Source organism: Pteropus medius, unplaced genomic scaffold (genome assembly GCF_902729225.1).
Source record: "Pteropus medius unplaced genomic scaffold, Ma_sr-lr_union100, whole genome shotgun sequence".
In the NCBI taxonomy this organism is placed as follows: Eukaryota; Metazoa; Chordata; class Mammalia; order Chiroptera; family Pteropodidae; genus Pteropus; species Pteropus medius.
The window spans coordinates 18582471-18603800 of record NW_024349802.1 but is presented as its reverse complement, the minus strand read 5'-3'; the positions used below and the strand labels follow the sequence as shown (position 1 = coordinate 18603800).

The 21330-nt window shown below is 49.1% G+C and overlaps 1 protein-coding gene across 2 annotated transcripts in view; it reads left to right on the top strand.

Annotated features, from left to right (window-relative positions):
• The window catches only part of ANXA6 (annexin A6), a 46004-nt gene extending 24935 nt beyond the window's left edge, over window positions 1-21069 (top strand). The window contains exons 13-26 of one of the 2 annotated variants that reach the window (XM_039836638.1): window positions 35-93; window positions 1386-1464; window positions 3160-3241; window positions 4438-4532; window positions 5120-5233; window positions 7132-7222; window positions 8023-8102; window positions 8708-8761; window positions 14093-14110; window positions 14916-15009; window positions 16187-16282; window positions 18014-18072; window positions 19435-19557; window positions 20658-21069. In XM_039836638.1, coding sequence (XP_039692572.1) covers window positions 35-93; window positions 1386-1464; window positions 3160-3241; window positions 4438-4532; window positions 5120-5233; window positions 7132-7222; window positions 8023-8102; window positions 8708-8761; window positions 14093-14110; window positions 14916-15009; window positions 16187-16282; window positions 18014-18072; window positions 19435-19557; window positions 20658-20717 — 1104 coding nt within the window. In that variant the 3' untranslated portion in view covers window positions 20718-21069. The remainder of the gene's footprint in view (window positions 1-34; window positions 94-1385; window positions 1465-3159; window positions 3242-4437; window positions 4533-5119; window positions 5234-7131; window positions 7223-8022; window positions 8103-8707; window positions 8762-14092; window positions 14111-14915; window positions 15010-16186; window positions 16283-18013; window positions 18073-19434; window positions 19558-20657) is intronic. The other variant, XM_039836639.1, reaches the window with a different exon arrangement.
• Window positions 21070-21330: the final 261 nt, after the last annotated feature.

The window sequence follows — 21330 nt, the reverse complement described above, 5'->3', positions numbered from 1 at the left end:
GGGTAAGAGGTAACCTTTCTTTCTTTCTCCCCAGAATGACACCTCAGGCGAGTACAAGAAGGCTCTGCTGAAGCTGTGTGGGGGAGATGATGAGTAAGTGGCTTCTTGGCCTTGGGGGGTGGCAGGCCAGAACTCTCCTGGCTCTCATCCTGGTGGATGGATGGATTGGATGAGCTTGGGGATTCCTTGGAGCCAGAAGTCCCATGCAGGTGAAAGTCTGAGTGTGTGTGTGAACGTGATTGTGGTCTCCTGTACGTGGAGACGTCTGCTGTTGTGAACTTGGGAAGTCAGTCTGGGGTTGCGGACCAGGAATCAGAATATGAGGGGCCAGGCCCTGTTACTTCATAGGGGCGTCTCAGTTTCATCATCTGTTCCAAGGAAAAGGTACAGATACCTGCACTCCCTACTCATTTATGCAGCCTGCTCGTAGGGAAGCACTTGATGATGCTTGCAGCCTAGAGAGGCATACAGACCAGGCGTACGCACAGGCAGTCCTGTGATGGGGGAGACACACGTGCCTATGAAAGCACATGTAGGCTCACAGCCACACTGGGGAGGCTCCTGGAGATAACGAGGCTGAGACCCAAGTAGGAAGGGAAGGGGGAAGAAGGGGTGAAGACAGGATCTGGAAGAAAATGTTTGGGGTAGAAGAAAGGCCTAGAAATGAGAGGACACCGCCTGGTTCATTTTTATTAACCAAGGCTGCACTTTTATAGAGTGCTAGAAACAGAGATGAGGCCGAGAGGGGACCAGGGGCTGGGGGGCCTCTTTCTGGCTTATGAACCTCGCCTCAGGGTAGCGGGGAGCCATTGAAGAGATGAGGTTGGTGCACGACTTGACCAGATTCGTGTGCTAGGAAGGGAACTATAGGTACTGAGATTTCTCTTCTCTGGGGCTTATAAGGATCCAGTTAAGCGCTGCTAGACCTGTCACCCTTCGGTAAATGCCGCAGGGGCTGATTCGGTTCAGCAGACATTTACTGAGTGCCCGCTCCGCACGGCGCTTTGCAGGAAGGGCTGAAGAGATGATGCGGCCATAAGCTGGTCATTGACTTTGTCTGAGAGGGGAGACTTGAATAGAAATAAGGGGAGGTTGAAACATTGGGGAACTCCTGTCCTTGGGACCCCCCAGCCAGGAAGGCTGCTGGGCAGAGCCAGCATCGTATGGGGTCTCGAGAGGGTAGAAGGTTCTCAGAAATGGAGTGAGTGCTCTGGTGAGTGGACGAGGCTAAGGCTGGAGGGGAGGTAGGTGGATTTAAAGTAGAAGTGTGTGTGTGTGTGTGCGCACGTGTGTGTGCGTGTGTCTGCGTGGTCTGTGTCGTATGTGTGGAGTGTTGCCTACGGTGACAGTCCCTCCTCTCCTCCCCACAACCCCCTCCATTCCAGTGCTGCTGGCCAGTTCTTCCCGGAGGCAGCGCAGGTGGCCTATCAGATGTGGGAGCTTAGTGCAGTGGCCCGAGTAGAGGTCAGACCCTCCCCACCTCCCGCTTGACCTCTTGACCACAAAGCTTCCACTCTTCTGCTCACACTTCCTGCTGTTCTGGTTGGCGCTCAGCTGTCCCCTGGTGGCCAAGCCGAGAGAGACGGTTTTCACATCTGAAGCTTCCTTTTCTCCTTGGAGTGATGAATTCGTGGGCGGGCACTCTGGTGTGGGCATCTGCTTCCTGCATTAACTTCTAACACGCTGGGAAGTGTTCTGGTCCACTCACCACTAACAGGGCTTGCCGAATGGTGACCTGGCTGGATTCATGGAGGAGGCTGTCCCATCCTGGGCCTAACAGTTGGGCTTAGGAAGCATGAAAGCTGAGAACAGATGGGTACCCCTGGGTGCACAGGAGGATTCAAGATTGTCTTGACCATCCTTGGACCCAGGCTCCATAAAGAATGAGAATGAAAGTTTTCACAGAAGTGCTTGGGGCAAATCATTCCAGAGATTGGTATAGCGCTTGGTCCACAGAAAAATATTTGGAGCCATGGACTCTCTGTTACTCACTTGCTGTGCCGCCTTAGGCAGGTCTCCACCTCTCTCTGAGCCTCTGTCTTTAAGATGAGGGCGTTAGACATGGCAGTCTCCTTGTGCCCTGAAAGGGCTCTTGAGCTCTGATGTTCCAGGACAGCGTTCCCCAAATTAGAAGGCAAGAACTGTCATTGCAGATGATCTGAAGTTATCTGAGAAATTTAGTTTGGAGGAGGGGTACCCCATGGCATTAAATAACCTTGAACCTCACATGGTGGGAAAGCTACTCCTTTTTGATTTCTTCCGTCCTCCTGATTATGTTAAAGACATGGTCTCAGTTTAGTGCCACGTCTCTGCCACACTCGTTGATTTTCCTTTTTCGTAATGAGAGAGCCGAGAGAGCCAGCTTCAAGTTCAGAGATTTTGCTTTTGGCAAAAATGGCATCTCGGTTAAATGTGGTGATCTGTGTTTCACTACATGTTTTTTGTTTGTATTACATTTATTTTCATGGGTTATTGTTGTCTGTTTACCAGACATGATGCCAACCTTCTATTCATGATAGTGGTATAAATTATTCTCACTCATTAATTTATTTAACAAATATGTTTTGAGTTGTTTACTCTGTCAGGCACTGTTTTAGGATATATCAAGAAATAGAGTGGATAAAAAAACCTTGCTTCAAATGTACTTCAAAATGAATGCATTTAAGTAAAACAGAAAAGCTGAATTAAATAAAAATATTAAGAAATAGCATAGGGCGAATGCACATATGGAAAACATTGTAAAGGAGTGTCTGAAATTTGGGAGACTCCGTTCTGGTATTCCAGATCATTTCTGTTGCCTTTTCTGGAGGAATGTCTGTCTAAGAGGCAGAAGCGCCTTGGAGACAGGGCAAGATTCTGAGGGACTGAGGAGGCCACAGTGGAGCTAGGACAGAGCTGACTCCTGGGGCAGGAGCCTGGCCACTTTTTTCCAGGACCAGCACTTGTCCTGCTGCCTGGCTTGGGTCTGTCTCTCTCCCTCTCTCAGCTCTAGGGCAAGGGTCTGTCTGCTGTGCCTTCACCCCGCCTCTTTCCCCCACGCTGCTCGGTATGGGGCTCATGGGGAAAGCCTCCCCTCCCTCGCATGCTCCTCTCTTGGCCTGGCCCCCCCCGGGGGAGGGGCCTCCAGACACCTGCTTAGTCTCTTTCTGCTTTTTGCAGCTGAAGGGAACTGTGCGTCCAGCCAATGACTTCAACCCTGATGCAGATGCCAAAGCGCTGAGGAAAGCCATGAAGGGACTTGGTAAGGGGGACGGGAAAGGGGCAGGGGTGGCCTCTGGGGCAGCGGGTGTGGCAGGTTTGGCAGTGGGCTGGGCAGGGGCAAGAGCTAATGTCTCAAACTAGTGTCTTTGAGTCTCCGCCCTCCTGAGTGCAGGGAGGCGGGGAGAGAAGGGGTTTGTGAGGAACTTGACACAAGGCCTTCCCAGAGAGACTACGGTGTCCCTAGCCCCTCAGGAGCAATATCCTGGTGTAGAAAAAAGTACTGGGTCTAAAGCCCTGTGTTCTTGCCCTGGCTTTGCCACCAACTCACTCTGTACCTTTGGGCAAGTCCTTCAACCCCTATAAGCCTCGATTTTCCCGTGTTATAAAATAAGGGATGTGGACCGTATAATCCGAGTCCAGGTTCTCTAGTGGGTGGACCACCCCCCCGTCACCCGCTTCCAGGCCTCCATTTAGCACCAATGAGAAGAACTACCCTGTGGGTGGATGAATGGTCCTTTCTCCCCGCCATCTGTCCAATAGCACCTCCCTGGGGCCTTGGGGTAAGTCCTGTACTATGTGGGCTTCATTTGCATTTGTCTCTTGGGAATAACAGTATCTATGGAGCATATCTAGGACTGTAAGATGACAGGTATAAAAATGCTTTTTAAAGATAGAGTCCTGTGCCAAGTCTGAAGTTGATGGCATTAATCTGAGAGGCAGGAAGCAGTATCCTGATGCCTTCCAGAATCGACCTGCTGTAGTTAGAGGGACTTGGGGTCCAGCTTTCAGCAAGTTGAAGAAAAAGGACATAGAGTCCCCAAGAGGACTTAGATTATGAGGTTAGAAGGATTCCCTTAGTAATTACTTCAGCCCTCTTCATGTTACAGGTGTGGAAATTGAGTCCTAGAAAGGGGACAAGACTTGCTCAGCCAATGCCAGAACCAGGACTAGAATTCAGAGGCCCTGATCCTCGTCCTAGTGCTCTCTGTTCCCCCAGGGTTTTTGTTTGTCCTCCCCCCACCCCCCCTTAACCAGTGACACAACAGAAGTACAGGGAGGAATCCAGGGGAAGTTAGTGGCTTAGGCCAGTGGCAGGGCTCCTGCAGGGGCTCGGGAGCACATGGCTGCCTAGCCAGGCCTCTACCCTGACAGAGATTGGCGGAGCCCATCAGTGGGGGGCATAGGGGAAGCTGGGCCGCAGGCCTGCCTCTGAGCCATGTGGCTTCGGTGACTCAGGAACCGACGAGGGCACCATCATCGACATCATCACACACCGCAGCAACGCCCAGCGGCAACAGATCCGGCAGACCTTCAAGTCCCACTTCGGCCGGGTAAGGGCCTGAGCCTGCACCCTGGGCCCACATCCACTCCCTTCTCTGAGGGAGGGCAGGCTATCACAGCCAACTCCGCACAGTCGGGCACCTGGGGCTTCCACAGCCGTGGGACCCCATGTGGTCATGTGTTCTGAGAGCGTCTTCAGCATTGGGTTTGGGCTGCCTGCAGACACATTCTCTCCATTCCCCCAGTTCCTTGTGATCAGTGTCACGTGTGTGAATGGCTTGGGGCGAGATTAGAGATATGAGTTGTTTTCCTGCAGTGCTTTGGCCACCCCGCAGTTCCCTCTGCTTATAGAGGTTTTAAGGCCCCAAGGCTAAGTGTCAGCCATCATTGTGCCTCCTTCCCTGCTTCCTTCCCTACCTGTTGCTTCCATGGAGAGCAGGTTTTACCCCTGGTGGTTTTTTCCCACCCTCTTTGGCTTCCCCTAAATAGTAAACCCAATAACAACAAAGCAGACACAGGCTCCTGTAATCCCCTGCATCCACGTGGAGCCCATTTCCTCACTCCATGTCTCCTCCCTACCCTGGGTCACACGTGAGCAAGCACTGATGCGGCATGATCTTGGCTCTGCCCTTTGCAGGACTTGATGGCTGACCTGAAGTCTGAGCTCTCTGGAGACCTGGCGAGGCTGATTCTGGGGCTCATGATGCCACCAGCCCATTACGATGCCAAGCAGTTGAAGAAGGCCATGGAGGTACGGTGTGGGCATCAAATGGATGGGGTCTAGTCCATGCAGGTGCTGGGAGGACGCAGCCTCTTCCCTACCTCAGCTCACCTCTACCCTGCGGCGGCCTCACTCTCAACCAGCCTTTCTCCCCATGGTGGCAGGATGGCTTGTGTACATCCTACAGGTTGCAGCTCTGGTGGAGAGGCTCTTCCTCCCAGCATTTCTGCCAAAGAAAGTCTCGGTTTTTACTATGGTTGGTTTAAGTGGGGTCCCGTGCCCAGGAACCAGAGGGCTCAGGGGGATCTCTTGGAGCAGCTGGAGGAAGCACAAGGGACCTGGAAGGAACAACAGCCTCCGGAGTCTGCATTCTAGTCCGGCGCTGCCACATATTCACTGTGTTATTGGGCCACTTATACTTTCTAAGCCTTCACACCTTCAGCTGCGAAATGGGAGGGAGCATTCATCCCCTCCCTTCAAACATGGGGGTGGGTCAAGTGAGGTCACCGGTATGAAGGGCGCTGTTAACTCTTAAGATCTGACCCTGTAATTAGCAAGAAAAGGCGTTAGGTCCTGGCCCAGCTGTTGCTGGAGCTGGTTTGCTTCCCAAGATGCCAGTTGTACTACGGGCTCCTTTACTGAGAGCAAATGGTAAACTACCCTGGGCTATGTGTGTTATAGCTCAGTGACTTGTCTCATCGACCCACGAGGCGAGGTTTTGTGGTACCCCCATCTTACAGATGAGAAGGCTGAGGCCCAGAGGGTAAGTCGCTTGGTCAAAGTCGCAGTAGCAGAGCTGGGATTTGGACCAAGTCTGTCTGGTGCTAGAGCCTGACCTGACGACGGTGTGAAAACACTAGAGCTTTGGACCCCTGAAGGATTCGAAAGAGAGCAGAGAACAGACATTCCCTAGGCAAAGCGAATTGAGATTATTGTCCTTCTAAAATTCCTAGACAAAAAAAAAAGTGAATGACCTAAAAACACAGAATTAGAAGGATGGGGCTAGACCCCGGGTCTCAGGACACTCTAAGGGTCAGGCTGTCCTTGCCACATGTCAGCTTTTAAGAAAGAGACTATTAAAGACCTCAGTCAGCCTCGGTCTGTTCGGGGCAGAGAACCCAGGGACCAGCTGACCACTGGGCAGTAACCTCCCAGGACAGAGACCACGACTTCCCTGTTTTTATAGCCATTGTCCCAGCAGCTTGCACAGGGACTGGCACATTACAGGTGTTTAACAGATGTTTGAATCTATCGGTCAATTAACAATCAGTCTTGTCTACCTCCCTCCGCTCCCCTAAAATGGGGTCCTTAGAATAGCGGATTCCCTAAGCTGCCTCTGTCCAGAAGACTTAATGTATCAGTCCATGAATCACTCATCACATCCAAACATAAACAAACATAGTATGTTTTCTCCTTAAAGCACCAAACTGTTTTTCTTCTGACAAAATCATATGTGTTCACTGTGAAAACTTGAAAAATAAACACAGAACAAAAAAGAAGGAAACAGAAATCATCTGTGGTTCCTTCACCTACCCGGAAACCAGTCACCAATGTTGTGATGCGTGTCCTCCGTTCTCGTGATATACTTACGTATAAACATCTACGTTCCGATGTGTGTTTGTATGTGCGTTTTTAGATGCACATCCCCTTCTACCGTATATTCTTTTCTTTTTAATTTTTGGTCCAAAGCAATTCTCATGGGAGGTTCTGGGAATCTTGACAAGCTGGAATGTTGAGCCCTGATTGGGCCAAGGTCTCTGGTCTGGGGGCCACGTCTAGGTGAGGAGAGAATCCAGGAAGGCTTGGTGGCCTGGACATTCGCCTCCGGGATGGTTTCTTGGAGCAGACGCCTCCTTGGCCTGGGCCCCTTAGACATCAGCAGGAGGTTCAGGGCTGTGGTTCAGATCCTCTTTTCCTTGACATTCTAGGGAGCTGGCACCGATGAAAAAGCTCTCATCGAAATCCTAGCTACTCGGACCAACGCCGAAATCCAGGCCATCAATGAGGCCTATAAGGAAGGTGAGTGTGGGGAGGAGGCCTAGGGCCCAGTACCCTGGGGTCAGGTGGGAGAAGAGCCAGCTTCTGACCTCGCCCACAGTTCTCCCTACAGCTCTGCCTTCTCTTAGGCCACGAAGCTTCGATGACCCCCTTGGGTGTGCCCAACCCCGAGTCTTGGAAAAAGGTGCCCCAGACAGAGTCCCAGCCAGACAAAGGCCTGGAAGTAGAAGAGTTTGAGAGTGAGAGGAGAGAGCATCCAGGCCACCAGAGACGGAGGGAGGCTTCTTGGGTGGGTGGACTGTGCAGCCACACTGTGTCCCTTGTTCAGAAGGCCCATGCTTGGCTGCATGCTATGCCATCGTCATCTTGAAATTGTTAATGATTTTTTCACAAGTGGCCCCATATTATTTTGAAGAACCTTGAGTACAAGTTAAAAATGTTTAAACTTTTCCCCTTGTAAACAGCATTAAAATGGTAGAATTTTCGAGCAGGGGAGTCACATGGCCAGAGCTGTCCTTGTGGGTCTAGCAACTGTCACACAGTGGGGAAAGGAGAAAAGAGAATGGAGATAGGGAGGCAGTTAAATGGGAGAAGCGAGATGCAGTGAGACCTCAACCAGGACAGGAGCAGAAGGAAATGATGGACCAATAGGCACATCAGTCTCAAGGTCACCAGATGGCTAGATGCCCCCAAGAACCAACTGCGAACTCCTTCATCCCCGCCACCCACGCCAACACTGCTCTGGGTCAAGTCTGAGCCTCTAGGCTCCCCTCCAGTCCTTCTTGACCAGCAGCTACCCATATCCCCTTTCTCTGTCTCAGACTATCACAAGTCCCTGGAGGATGCTCTGAGCTCAGACACGTCTGGCCACTTCAAGAGGATCCTCATATCTCTGGCCACGGTGGGTGAATTCATGGCCCAGCCCTGCTTGGCCCTCTGGGACCCTGTGGGGAGGGGAGGGTTGCTGTGTGGGAGAGCAGGGAGTTAGGTGCCCACTCTTGATGAAGAGACAGGTGTTTTCCCCACTTACCTACTCAGTTCCACTGCTCAGACGGTTACTGCCTCGTGCAATGCCTTCTCCACTGTTCACTTTTCAAAGCTGGCTTGGTGCCGCCTTCTCCGTGCAGCCCTCCCTGGTGAGCATCTTAGTCCCTGCATCCTGTCTTTGGGCACCCAGCTGACAGGACAAGGTCATGTGGGTGACCTTTCTCTGTGTCGTACCTGAGAGTTTCTATCACCATCTCTTGGAAGTCTTGCAGCCCAGGTGCCAGGCCCTGATGCAGGCTCAGTGTGTCTGAGTCAGGCCTTGGGCTAATAAGCGCCTTCCAAACGTGCACATTTCATGCTTACGACAGCCCACCCTATGAAGGCAGGATTATTGCCCTCATGTTACAGCTGAAGAAAAGTATTCAGAGAGGCAGAGAGGCTGAGCAAGTTCCTGTGGCTACTGAGGGGCACAAAGGGAGGATGTTTGGGGACTGACCTTTCTCACTGGTCCTGCTGCAGGGGAACCGTGAGGAGGGAGGAGAAGACCGGGACCAGGCTCGGGAGGATGCCCAGGTGAGGCCCCGGCAGCTCTCGCCGATGTCTGTCCATGCCAGGCCTTGGCTGTCAGAGCGGGGGAGGCTACTGGTTTGATTGGCAGACACTTAGACTCTGGTCCGCTTGCACCACTTCACCCTCAGAAGTGAGACTGTGGGGTTTTCAGAGCTCTCAGAGTGATGCTCAGGAGCGTAGTGCTGGTCTTGGCATTTCCTGTGTGAAGAGCAATTTTAGAGCCCCAGACCTTCAGAGCTGAAAGGGACTTACAGATGGTCCGAGTTACAGTGGGAAAAAAAGAGGCCCAGAGAGGGTGAGTAACTTCTGAAAGTCACACAGCAAATCAGTGGCCCAGGTGGAATTGACTCAGAGGGAGCAGTCTGGGAGCTTGCTGGGAAGAAGCTTGAGTGCTACAGGTCTCGGTTCATTATCTATGAAATGGGACCAAGGTTGAAGGGAGTATCCTGGGAGAACCTAGAAAGTGAATTCATGAAGGGCTGTGATCTTTGTTTTGCTCACCGATGTTTCCAAAGTGGCACATGGTCAGGACTTAATATATCTTTGTTGTTGAATGAATAAGGAGAGGGGACCCCTGGACTGCAGACCGGTACTGGTCCGTAGCCTGTAAAGAACCAGGCCACACAGCAGGAGGTGAGAGGCGGGTGAGCGAGCAAACCCTCATCTGTATTTGCAGCCGCTCCCAGCACTAGCATCACCACCTCAGCTCCACCTCAGATCATCAGGCATTAGATTCTCATAGGAGCACCAGTCCCTGATACCAAAAAAGTTGGGGACTGCTGCTCTAGGGTCTCTTGGCTATTCTGCTTCTGCCCTGCTCCTAAGGCTAAGGAGCTTGAGATCTAGAGCTGGCTCCTCATAGAGGCTGGACAACCCCACATCCATTGTCCTTAAGAGTCCCTGTGGCTGGGCAATCCCTGCTGAGGCCATCTGCATTATCCCCACTTGCCTGTGCCTTGTTTCTAGCACCTTCTGGCCTGGCCCAGCTGCAGATCTCTGTCTCTTCTGCCTGACCCTTCCTCCCAGCCCCCAAAAGCTCTAGATCCAGGAATGAGCATAGATACTACAGCTTGAGGATCCAGCCCCCTTCTTTAACAGTTGGTGGATTGAAAAGAGCTCTGATGGTTTGGGAGTCAGGGCCAGCTTCCCAGTTCCACCAACAGAGGTGTGGAATGTTCCGGCAGCATCTGAGCTGAAAAGATCCTTAGCTGTAACCTGACAAATTCTATGAAACGATTAGGATGCGTATTAAGTACTGAGCATGATGCTAAGACCGTTTTTTACTTCATGATGCCCCCTTTTTCTTACTGGAGGAAAACAAAGCTCTTTACCTATCCAAGGGTACAGTTTCTAAGTGGCCATGGTGTGATTTGGACCCAGGCCTGCCTGACTTCAAAGCCTATACCTAATATTATTTAATATAGGACCCAGTATAATCATTTCCCTGCAGCTTCCAAACCAGGTGGTGTCCAGTTGTCCAGCTCCTGGTTTGGAGTATAGCTGTCAGAAGTTTCAGGATTCCATTCCAATAAGATACTCTTGCTGCATTATGCTTACCTTTATGGGGGAGAGCCTGGAAATCCAGATCCCTAGAGTGGATTCCTGAAGCCACATTTCATTCACTCATTCAGCAGATACTTAAGTACTAGTATGAGCAGCCCCATTGTGCTGTTGATGGTCTTTGAAACTGACTTCTTCCTAAAGATCACCTCAAATCCATCCTCTACTAGGACATTCATCCAGGTGCTGCCAGCAGGGGGCAGTGGTGGGCCTCACTGGGGGCAGTTTTGCAGGAGAGAAAGAGGGAGAGAGAACCTGGGTGGAAAGAACCAAGGGAGCTAGAGCCTTGCCCAGCTCAGTTGCCCCCCCAGTTCACAGGTTCAAGACCCCGGTCTTACTGTGGGCTCATTTCTTATAACTAGAAACATTTTGTTTCAAAAGTAATACGTATTCTTTTGTAGAAACTTGAGAAAATAGAAACAAGCAAATAGATAGATAGATAGATAGATAGATAGATAGATAGATAGATAGATAGATAAGAAAAAGAAAAGAAAGAAAGAAAAGAAAAAAATTACAGAGCCTACCAGTAATAACATTGTTAATATTTTGGAATATATCAGTCTAGTTGTTTTTGGGGGGGGGAGGGTTTATGTATGTATAAAATATGGGTTTCTGATTTATATCAGTTAAAAATTAATATCCTGCGAACACTGTTGCATGTCATTTTTAAAAATCAACAGCATTTAATGGCAATATCCTATTTAAGAATCTACCAAACTTTTTTTTAACCAGCCCTCTTCCTAGTATCCAACTCTTTTGTCAAACGCATGATTTTTCCATTCGAGTTGATTTCTGGAGGCAAAATGGGAGTGCTGGAGGAAAATATATACAAAAATTGAAGGCATTTGATAATGCAGAGCCAAGTTCCCCCATAAAAATTCTAGATACTGCACATTAGTACTTGGCAGTGTTTGTTCGCTCGTGTATACCCTCCTTCCCATACCCTCTTTCACCATGGGCGTCTAGAACACCCTCGAGCTCTTGGAATTCTGGGTCTGTTATGAGCAGGGAGACATATGTCCAGTGCTCACCCATTTCCCCACAGTAATTGCTAATAGCTTCCCTTTCACTCTTAGTGTTCCAGTTTGAGCAATAAATAATACAGATGGTCTAATTATGGACCCAGAGGAAAATGAAGAATTGTGGCCAGTTTTAGGTAATTCAGTCTCCAGGTTATTATTTGTTTAATAGGACAGCTTTATTGAAATATAATTCACATACCATATATTGACCCAATTTAAAGTGTACACTGCAGTGGTTTTTAGTGTCTTCACAGACTTGTGCAATCGTCACCGCAATCGACGTCAGAGCATTTCATCACCCCGAAAAGAAACACATTGCAGTTACTCCTCATTTCCTCCCCACCCCCCAGCCCTAAACAACCACTAATCTATTTTCTGTCCCTGACTTGCCTACTCTGGACATTTCGTATAAATAGAATCATGTAATATGTGGCCTTCTGTGACTGGTTTCTTTCATTTAGTATAACATTTTCAAAATTCATCCATATTATAGCATATATATTCCTTCATTCCTTTCCATTGTCAAATAATATTCTATAGTATGGATATATAACTTTTTAAAAGTCAGTTCATCAGCTAACAGACATTTGGGTTGTTTCCACTTTTTGGCTATTATGAATAATATTTATAGCTGCTTGCTAGAAATATTTGCCTATAAGTTTTCGTGTGCACATATGTTTTAATTCCTCTTGGGTGTGTATCTAGGAGTGGAATTGCTGTGTCATATGATAACTATGACTTTTATAGGTGCTGCCCAGATTAATTTTTGCATGAAGTAACTAGGCTAATAAGGAAACACTTTTGTGTTGATTATCTAGAAAATTATTTTAGTAACCCACCGCATTTTTCATATTACAAATATGATTGTCTTAAAGATACTTTGACAAAACATATTTGTCTGGGATTCTCTGACCCAAATAAATGAAGAATGTTTGGCACTTTAGATCCTTTCTCAAATTTTTTAAACATTTCTCTTTAAAAAAAAAAAAAACCTGGTCAGTATTTAGCATAACATTTTTTAAGTTGTAAAATTCACATAATATGTGATAAAAATACGTATAACATAATAAAATTTACCATCTTAACCATTTTTAAGTGTACAATTCAGTGATTTAAGTACATTCACATTGTTACACAACCCTCAGCACCATCTCTCCTCTGAACTCTTTTTATCTTGTAAAAGTGAAATTCTGTCCCCATTAAATAAACACTGCCCATTTCCCTCTCCCCAGCCCCTAGTAAATACCATGCTACTTCTTGTCTCTGTTAATTTGACCTCTCTAGATACCTCATACAATCGTAATCATACAGTATTTGTCCTTTTGGAACTGGCTTATTTCACTTAGCATAATGTCCTCAAGGTTCAACTAGGTTGTTTTTAATATAGAAAGTATAAATAAAAAACAGAAGCATCCCATAATCCTAATAACATCTATTCGACATTAAAGTAAAAAATGATATATTTGCATGTTGAGAAAATGTAAACGTAAAATTTGAGGAAAAATAAAATGAAAAGCTTTCCCTCACAGTCCCCAAAGGCAAACATTGTCAACAGTGTCTTGACTGTCCCTCTACATAACTTCCCAGTAAGTACGTAGGAGCGAGTGTGCATTTATCTTTTCTTTCTAGATAAAAAGAACATTATTATGCACAATATGTTACACTTCACTTTTTTGCTTACTTTAAATGGAAACTCCTTATCAGTGCTGCAGACTAGTCTCATTCTTTTTAATATCTGCATGGATTTCCAGTATTGGAAGAACCATAGACTGTTTAACAAGTCTATTAATGGTTTCCAGGTTTTCTTTGTTGCAAAGAATGCTTCAGTGAACACTCTTGCGTTATACATCTTGGAAGACTTTTGCCAGTATATCTTTAAGGCAAATTCCTAGCTACATGATTGCTTGATCGAAAAGCACGTGCATTTTAAATTTTGATAGACATTGCCAATTTATAAAATAAAAAGGTTTCTAAAGCATAAAACTATTGGGAAGTTTATGAAGAGGATGGTTTTTTATGTTCAGTAGATTAAAGTGGAGGGCAGAGTTTCGGGGACACAGGCAAAAGCAAAACAGTCTGGGATGCACAGGGCTGGCCGTATTTCATCCCTAGGCACTCCAGGCCACAGTATTCGCCTAACAAAATCTGTACTAACAATAGAGGATTGTGCTCAGCATAAAGGAGCGATTTAAGTTGACCCTTGTAAGATGACTGAACAGCTGGCATTTTTTCAATTGATTGGCTGTATGCCCCCTACAAGTCCCCTCCCCTTCAGGCCTCAGCTCTCCTGTCCTGTCTGTCACTCGAGAGAGTGAAATGACAGCTTTCCCCAGGACCCTCTAACTCTGAATGTGAAGGGTGTGGTGAGCTTGGCACTTCTCGCATTCTGACTTCTCAGTGGCTTTGAAGATGCGCACAGTAGGTCTGGAGTTGCCCTAGGTTGCCAGGTGTGATGACAGCTAGAGTGCCCCGTTCTGTGTCCTCCCTATACCCCTCAGGTGGGCATTTTTGTAGTTAAGTAATTCCCAGGCCTTTTCCCATTTTGAGCTCCATCCTAAAGTTCAAGAAAAGGTGTTTTCTCTCTTCCCTGTGCCCATCGTGGTCCCAAGTCCCCTTGGGCCTCTTGGGGCCTTTGCCACCCTGAGCCAGGCCCCCGTCCCTGCACCCCAGGGCCCCCAGAGCCATCCTCTCCGGGCCTCCTCTGACTCTTGCCTTCCCCTCTCTCCCTCCTATCTCTCCTCCCTGCTCTCAGGTGGCTGCTGAGATCTTGGTGAGTGTTATGGTCTTTCCCGTGGATTTTAAGGCCTCTCTGAGTGAAGTCTGATTCTGTCTGTGCCTCTGGGTGGGGCAAAGTGGGGCAGAGTCAGGCAGTGATTTGGGGGTTTGCCCGCAGCTTCTCTCTCTCTCCTTCAGAGCCTTGTAAGAACCCAGCTGGGTAAAAATGGGCCCAGCAAGTGTTTCCCAAACTTCAGCCACTCATTTCCCACATGATTTGTGCTAGGTATAACAAGCTGTGAATATTTTTTTTTAAATACTTTTTAAAAAAATCTGAAATGATTTATTTTACAGGGAAATTTAATATCAGCCTAGCAATCTAAATAGAACTAGTAGCCAGCAAGACCATTGTGGAAATATATATATGCGGTGTGTTAAAATATGTTTGCCATTTCTGACAGTTGGGGAAGCACTAGCTAGGCCATTTTTCCTTGCCCATGTGCCCAGACACACTTCCTGAAGAGGCTTTCGGAGAAGTTTAAGGATGGAAGGAGAACTCTGAGTCTCCACAGTCTCAGAACTCTGTTTGCCCCTCTCCCGGGCCACTGTCCTGTGGCCCCGAAGCCAGGGTAGAAGTGCCTAGTACTCAGTCCCTCTGTGTCAGTCTGCAGCATCCCTGGGAACTGGAGGGGGTGAGGAGGCCAAGGAAAGAAGAAGGGGCCAACGCCAGCCTCCTTGGGTGGCTGGGTTAACACAGCTTCTAAGTGCCCTTGGCCTAGGCAAAGACATGAAAGTGAATAATAACCAAGGCTTTCTTGTGTCTTTCCTCTCAAATCCTTGCCCCGACCTGGGCTCTGCAGGAAATAGCAGACACATCCAGCGGAGACAAAACTTCCCTGGAGACGCGTTTCATGACGATCCTGTGTACACGTAGCTATCCGCACCTCCGGAGAGGTGAGGCCTGACCCCTTCCCCTCCCCAATTCAGCAGGAAGATCCCCAGGTCTAATGAGAACCTCTCCGCTCTCTGGGAAAAGAGGAGCCCATTGCCCACCCACCCTCTCTCTAAAAGACCCCAGCAGTGGAGTGTGGTAGCTGATGGGGACGCGGGGAGCCCTGGCCCTAACGCATCATTCACCCTGGGGGGCCAACTCCCTTCACCTCCTTAGGGAAACAGGCACGATGCTTGGGATACGGGAGGGCAGGTGGCTTTCACCTCCGAGGCCAATCTGATGGATGGATAGTGGCTGCCTGGAATGCTGTGTTGAAAGGATTCTGTGTCACGATCCATTGGTGATGTCTGCAGGAGCAAGGTGCTGGGGGGCAGTGTTGGCATAAGAACCACATACACGTCTTTGAGCCACAGGCTGCCACATGCACAGGGCACATCTGTATGCTGTGGCCCCGACATTAGTACCCTTTCCACTAAGACCTTTACATTTTAGCATGCATTTGCCTGGTACTTTTTCAATAACATACTTACAGTGCTTTAGCATTGTGGCTACAGGAATGAACTTGGGAGCTGGACTGCTTTGATTCAAATCTTCCACTTAGCAGCCTTATGACTTTGAGTACGTTATTGATTATCTGTAATATCTCAGTTCCCTTGGCTATAAACTGGGATTTTAATTCTACCTCACATGATTGTTGTGAGGTTATAAAAAATATAATAGCACAGAAAGCACTTAGCACAGAGCCTGGTTCATAGTAACTCCCTCAGTGTTGCCATTGTGTTACTGACATTAATCTCCATCCCACAGGAGGAGGGGAGGCCCAGGGAGGGAGAGGAGCTCGCCCACAGGCACTCAGTGAACTCAGAGCAGAGCCGTGCCAGGGACTCATGCTTCTCTACTACCCTATTCCAAGTTCCTGGAATTTATCCAAGGCTCTGGGGCAATGACTAACTTGACACAGATTTGGCTCTGAGCCCAAGGCAGTCTGAGGTCAGAACGTCCCTCCCACGATGATCCTGCCCAGTGCAGTTAGGCCGGGGCACGGCCATACCTGCTGCCCCTTTCCACTTTCCCAGGCGCAGCCCGTGGGTGGAGCTGGGTGGGTGGGGGGAGGAGTGGTCTCGCCCCTCTCTCTGAGCTGAAGCTCACCCCCTACCTCTGGGCTTCTTTTGGGGCCAGTCTTCCAGGAGTTCATCAAGATGACCAACTATGACGTGGAGCACACCATCAAGAAGGAGATGTCTGGGGATGTCAGGGACGCATTTGTGGCCATTGGTAACTGGCAGGACCAAGGGAAGGGGCTGGAGGTCAAGGGCAACGGATGGGGGCACTGGGAACATGGCCAGATTCCCTGGATGAGTGGCCGTGGCAGCTTCCTAAGCTACTAGTACTGGAAAATCCACACCGCCACTTATCGGCTCCAGGGGTGCTGTCAACGTGTGATTAGTAGGGTAACATGAGGACTTGTTCCAGCCTTCAGGGCAGGAAGAGGAAACAGCTCTCCCTAGGGAAAGAACCAGGAGTGTGATGGCAGGGCTGGGTAGAGGCACAGTGTCCTGCAGGACTAGGGCGTGCGTGGGCACACGCGCACACATACACACACCCTTCCACATCACTCTGTCTGTGGTGGGCCCGGGGTCCTCTAAGGCAGGACTGGGGTACGCTTTTGGGATTGGTTGCAGAGGATGCAAGTTTTTGCCCAGTCTGCTCTTTCACCAGACTGACTCAGCCCTGGGCCTGGAGTCGAGGCAGGCTCCTTGGAGGGGGTGGCACAATGGGAACTGTGCATATCAAGTATAGCCTTGCAAGATGGGATGAGATTTGCAGAGGTGAAATAATGGGGGGCAGATGGGAAACCGCCACACCAGAAAAACAAAGAAACAAAGGAATTCATGATGTGTTCAGAGGAGGGGGTGTGGGGGAGCGTGCGAAGGCAACGAGATAGCGCAGGAGGGAGGCCGGAGCTTTGACTCACAGGCCAAGGAGCTTGGGGTATGTCTGGGAGGTGGCAGGGGGCTTGGAAGGTTGGTGTAGGGTGTGATCTCTCCCACGGGTTCCTGAGCCTGTCGCAGGGGGCACATGACTGTGCCCTCGGGGTACACAGCTCTAGCCTGTTGTCCCCCACCTTCCTCACAGAGGTACTTTTATCCAGAGTCATTCTGGCTTTCTGGGGCTGGTGTCTGATTCTTCTTCCTTAAGCTGAGACACTCCCCTGTGGGCTCTGGAGCCTGGAAATCCAGCAGCTACTGAGGGCTAGAGACCCCCACATCGGCATTATTTAGGTGGGGGGATATGGGTGGGGAGCAGGGGCTGCCAGTGTGGCAACAGTGTGCAGACTTTGGGCGACAGTCAGCCTCAGGGGCTGGCACGGTGCCTTAAATTATACCAAGTCATTCTTTGGCCTAGTATTTCTGCACATCAGTAGCTCTCAAACATTAGGCTGCACCAGACCAACCTGGTTTATGCTAACACCAGGACCGTCCCAGCAAAGGCGGATGAGGTGGTCACCCACCTTCAGAGTTGCAGCTTCAGCACACCTGGGGCGGGGCTTGGAAATCTGCATTTCTGCCAAGTCCCTCGATGGTGCTGATGTAGCTGTCCAGGAACCATACTCAGAGGACTGCTGCTCGAAATATTTCTTGAATCTGAGTCCCCAGGTGGAGCATAAAACCTGAGTTGTAAACAAGTTCTTCAATGATTCTGGTGCATGTAGGAGTCTGAGGCCCTGTGCCTTGGGTTCATGAGAGGTTTCTTCCCTTTGAGTTAATTGCAAGCACTTTAGCAGGAAGTAAGCTGTCACCCAATGAGAGCCAGGCCTAGGGATGAGCCAGAGGAGGCGGCATGGGGAAGAGGAAGTGAAGATGTCAGGCTCTGAGTATGACCCCAGGGTTGGCAATGACCTTCAGGCCCAGGCTGGGGGAGAGGAGGGGAGGAGAAAGCCCTGCCCAGAGTCTGGGTGCACTTCCTCTGACCGAGTTCCCTGAATCCCTTCCCTCTTCCTACCAGTTCAAAGTGTCAAGAACAAGCCTCTCTTCTTTGCCGACAAACTTTACAAGTCCATGAAGGTAAGAAAACTTGCTTGTTTGTTTCTTTTCCTCCCAGCACATCTGCCCGCCCATAAACCCAGGAGTGGGCCATCCCCCCAGATCAAGCCTTGTGACAGCTGTGTCCCTTGTTTGATATTTATCAGCATCTGCTCTGTGTCTGGCTCTAGGATTGCAGTTCTCAGCCAGAGGTGACTTTTTAGAGATGTTCGGAGGCATTTTGGTTGTCACAGCTTAGGGAGCATGGCTGCTGGCATCTTATGGGTAGAAAGCAGGGATGCTGCTAACAGCCTACAATGCACAGGCCAGATTCCCACAACGAAGGCCAAAAGTTGAGAATTAGGGTCTTTGCACACTTGCTTTGGGGACACGGGGCTGAGTAGGACACAATCTCTGCCCTGTTGGAGCTCACATTCAAGCAGGTGACACAGTGCCTCCTCTGACAAATGCCCACAAAAGATAGCAAGTACTCAGCTCTGGTATTAGCCCTGGCTTTCTGAAAACTGAGGATGCACCGTACACCCTCTCAGCCCAGCAAGTGGAGACTCAGCTGCTGACAGAGCCTGCTTGGTGGGAACAAGCATGAGACCCCTCTCAGCTTGCAGTCCCCAGACCTGACAACCATCTATTGGGTGCTCATCACGTGCCAGCTCTGACTCCTAAGCTGGTGTTCTGAGCTCCTAGGGAGCGGAGGTGGGCCCTGGCTGCCCCACATACTCCGTGTTCCCTGCCTGCTCCTGATGCCCTGTATTCATTTCCCAAGGTTGCTGTAACAAACGACCACAAATTGAGTGACCACAGAAATTTATTCTCTCACGGTTCTAGAGGCCAAAAGTCCAGAGTGAAGGTGTTAGAAGGATTGGTTACTTCTGGAGGCTCTGAGGGAGAAGCTTGCCCATGCCTCTCCCAGCTTCCGGTGGTTTCTAGGGACCTAAGTTCCTCTTGGCTTGTAAATGCATTGTCCCTCCGGGCTCTGCCTTAATCTTCACATGACCGTCTTTGTGTATATGTCCACGTGTCCTCTTCTTATAAGGACACCAGTCGTTAGATCTAGGGCCCACCCTGTTCCAGTATGACCTCAACTTGTTACATGTGCAAAGACCCTATTTCCAAAATACGTCACATTGTAAGGTTCCAAATGGATATGGATTTGGTGCGGGGAGGGCACACTATTCAATTCACAAAGACCATTTTTGCCTGTCTGGCCCAGTCCTAGGCCCAGGGGAGTTTGGGTCAGGACTGTTTGTGGGAGATGGATGCAGACTCTCCCACCCTGGTCTTGGAGGGAAAAGGAAGAGAGGCAGATGGACACGCACTAGTCCTTGCCTGATCTGGCCCCGTTTCTTCTCCCACCCTGTGTCCCCCTGTCTTCCACGCCACCAGGGTGCTGGCACGGATGAAAAGACCCTCACCCGGATCATGGTCTCCCGGAGTGAGATCGACCTGCTCAACATCCGACGGGAGTTCATTGAGAAATACGACAAGTCTGTCCACCAAGCCATTGAGGTGAGAGGAGAGGGTAGAGGTCAGTGGGGAAGGGGGTGAGTGTCAGATCCCAGAATGTGAGATTTGAAGTCCTTTTCATTCCCACAATCTTTTACTCAATGAGCTACCTCTTAGGACAGCCAGGATGTGGCTAAATGAAACGAGACCTGCCTCCTTGTTTATACCAAAATAAATTCCAGGTAGATCAAGAGATTTATAATTAAAGATTTCCAAATAAAACAAGAGCTCTCCCTTTTTTGGCCTTTTAAAAACTTTTATTGAAGTATAATTTACATATTATAAAATTCACCTGTTTATGAGTGTAATTTTAAAATTTTTAGTAAATTTAGTGAGTTGTGCAACCATCGCCACAATTCGGTTTAAAACATTTCTATTACCCCACTAAGATCCTTGTACCTGTTTACCTGTTTCTACCCTCAGCCCTAGACAACCGTCTCTACAGAGACAGAAAGTGGAGACTCAGCACGTGGTATTTCATATAAATGGAATCACGTAACAAGTGATCTTTTGTGTCTGACTGTTTTCACTTAATGGAGCCCAATTTTTTGTCTTTGACACTGACTGGTCAAGATCGTAAAGTGTTTTATACTGTACTTGGTTGACAAACCCATGGAACATCTCACAGGCGGTCTCAACAGACTTGGTAGGGAGGTAGCACATCTTAAAAGGGTAGTTTGGGGATTTCAAAATTTTAAATGTGTCCACTTCGGACGTGGTATTTTTATGTGTAGGAATTTATCCTATAGATATAGTCACACATGCCCCCAAAGGCATGTAAGAGAATATTTATGTCAGCATTATTTACAGTAGCAAAAGTGTGGAACCCCTCCGTGCAGAACTGGTTAAATAAATGATACATCCACATGGTAGAATACGATACAGCCATGAAAAGCATCAGGAGGCTCTATGTGCTGGTCTGTGATCTTTTCTCAGTCAAAAAAAAAAGTTATGTGCCCATTTGTATAGAAAAGGGATGTTACACACATACATATATTTGTATGTACACAGACTATTCCTGGAAAATGGGAAGCTGGGAAGAGAGGGCATTGAGGCCATCAGGATTGTTTTCACTCACTCTGTTCTCCCTCTGCCCCTGTCAGGGTGACACCTCTGGAGACTTCATGAAGGCCTTGCTGGCTATCTGTGGTGGCGAGGACTAGGGCCACTGGTTTTGGTGGGCATCTAAGCCGAGAAATGGTCATCAGCACCAGCCGCCGTGACCAAGCCTGATCGCTCCAGCTCCAGAGACTAAGGAAGGGGCAGGGTGGAGGGAGGGGACAAGGGGGGGCTCTTGTCATTAACGGGTTTAGGAAAGGCTCCCACTCACATGGGCCACTGAGGGCCCAGCCTGGTCACTGCTCACATCTGAGCGGCTGTAGAACCATAGCCACAGATTCCATCCACCTCCACTCCCCATCTTCCTCCTCGGCCCTTCTGCCCTTTGTCACAGCCCTGCCCTGGTTGGGGCTTTGTCAAATCTAAAAACATACTGAGCCTCTGTCTATGAAACGAGAGACGTGTGTGCTTTGGTAGGGCATGGTGGCAGGTGCCGATTGAGTGTTCTGGGGGAGGGAGAAATGTCTTCTGGCCAGCTGGCCATCCGGTCACTGTTTCACCACCCACGTCCCTCCAGTTTGTGCTTTAGGACACTGAACCTGGAGTCCAGATACCTGGGTTCAAATTTACATCAGCTACACACTTGCTTTCTGACCTTGGGCCAGTCTCTTTCTTTCCCTGAGTCTCTATTTTCTTATCTACAAAATGGGAGAGTCG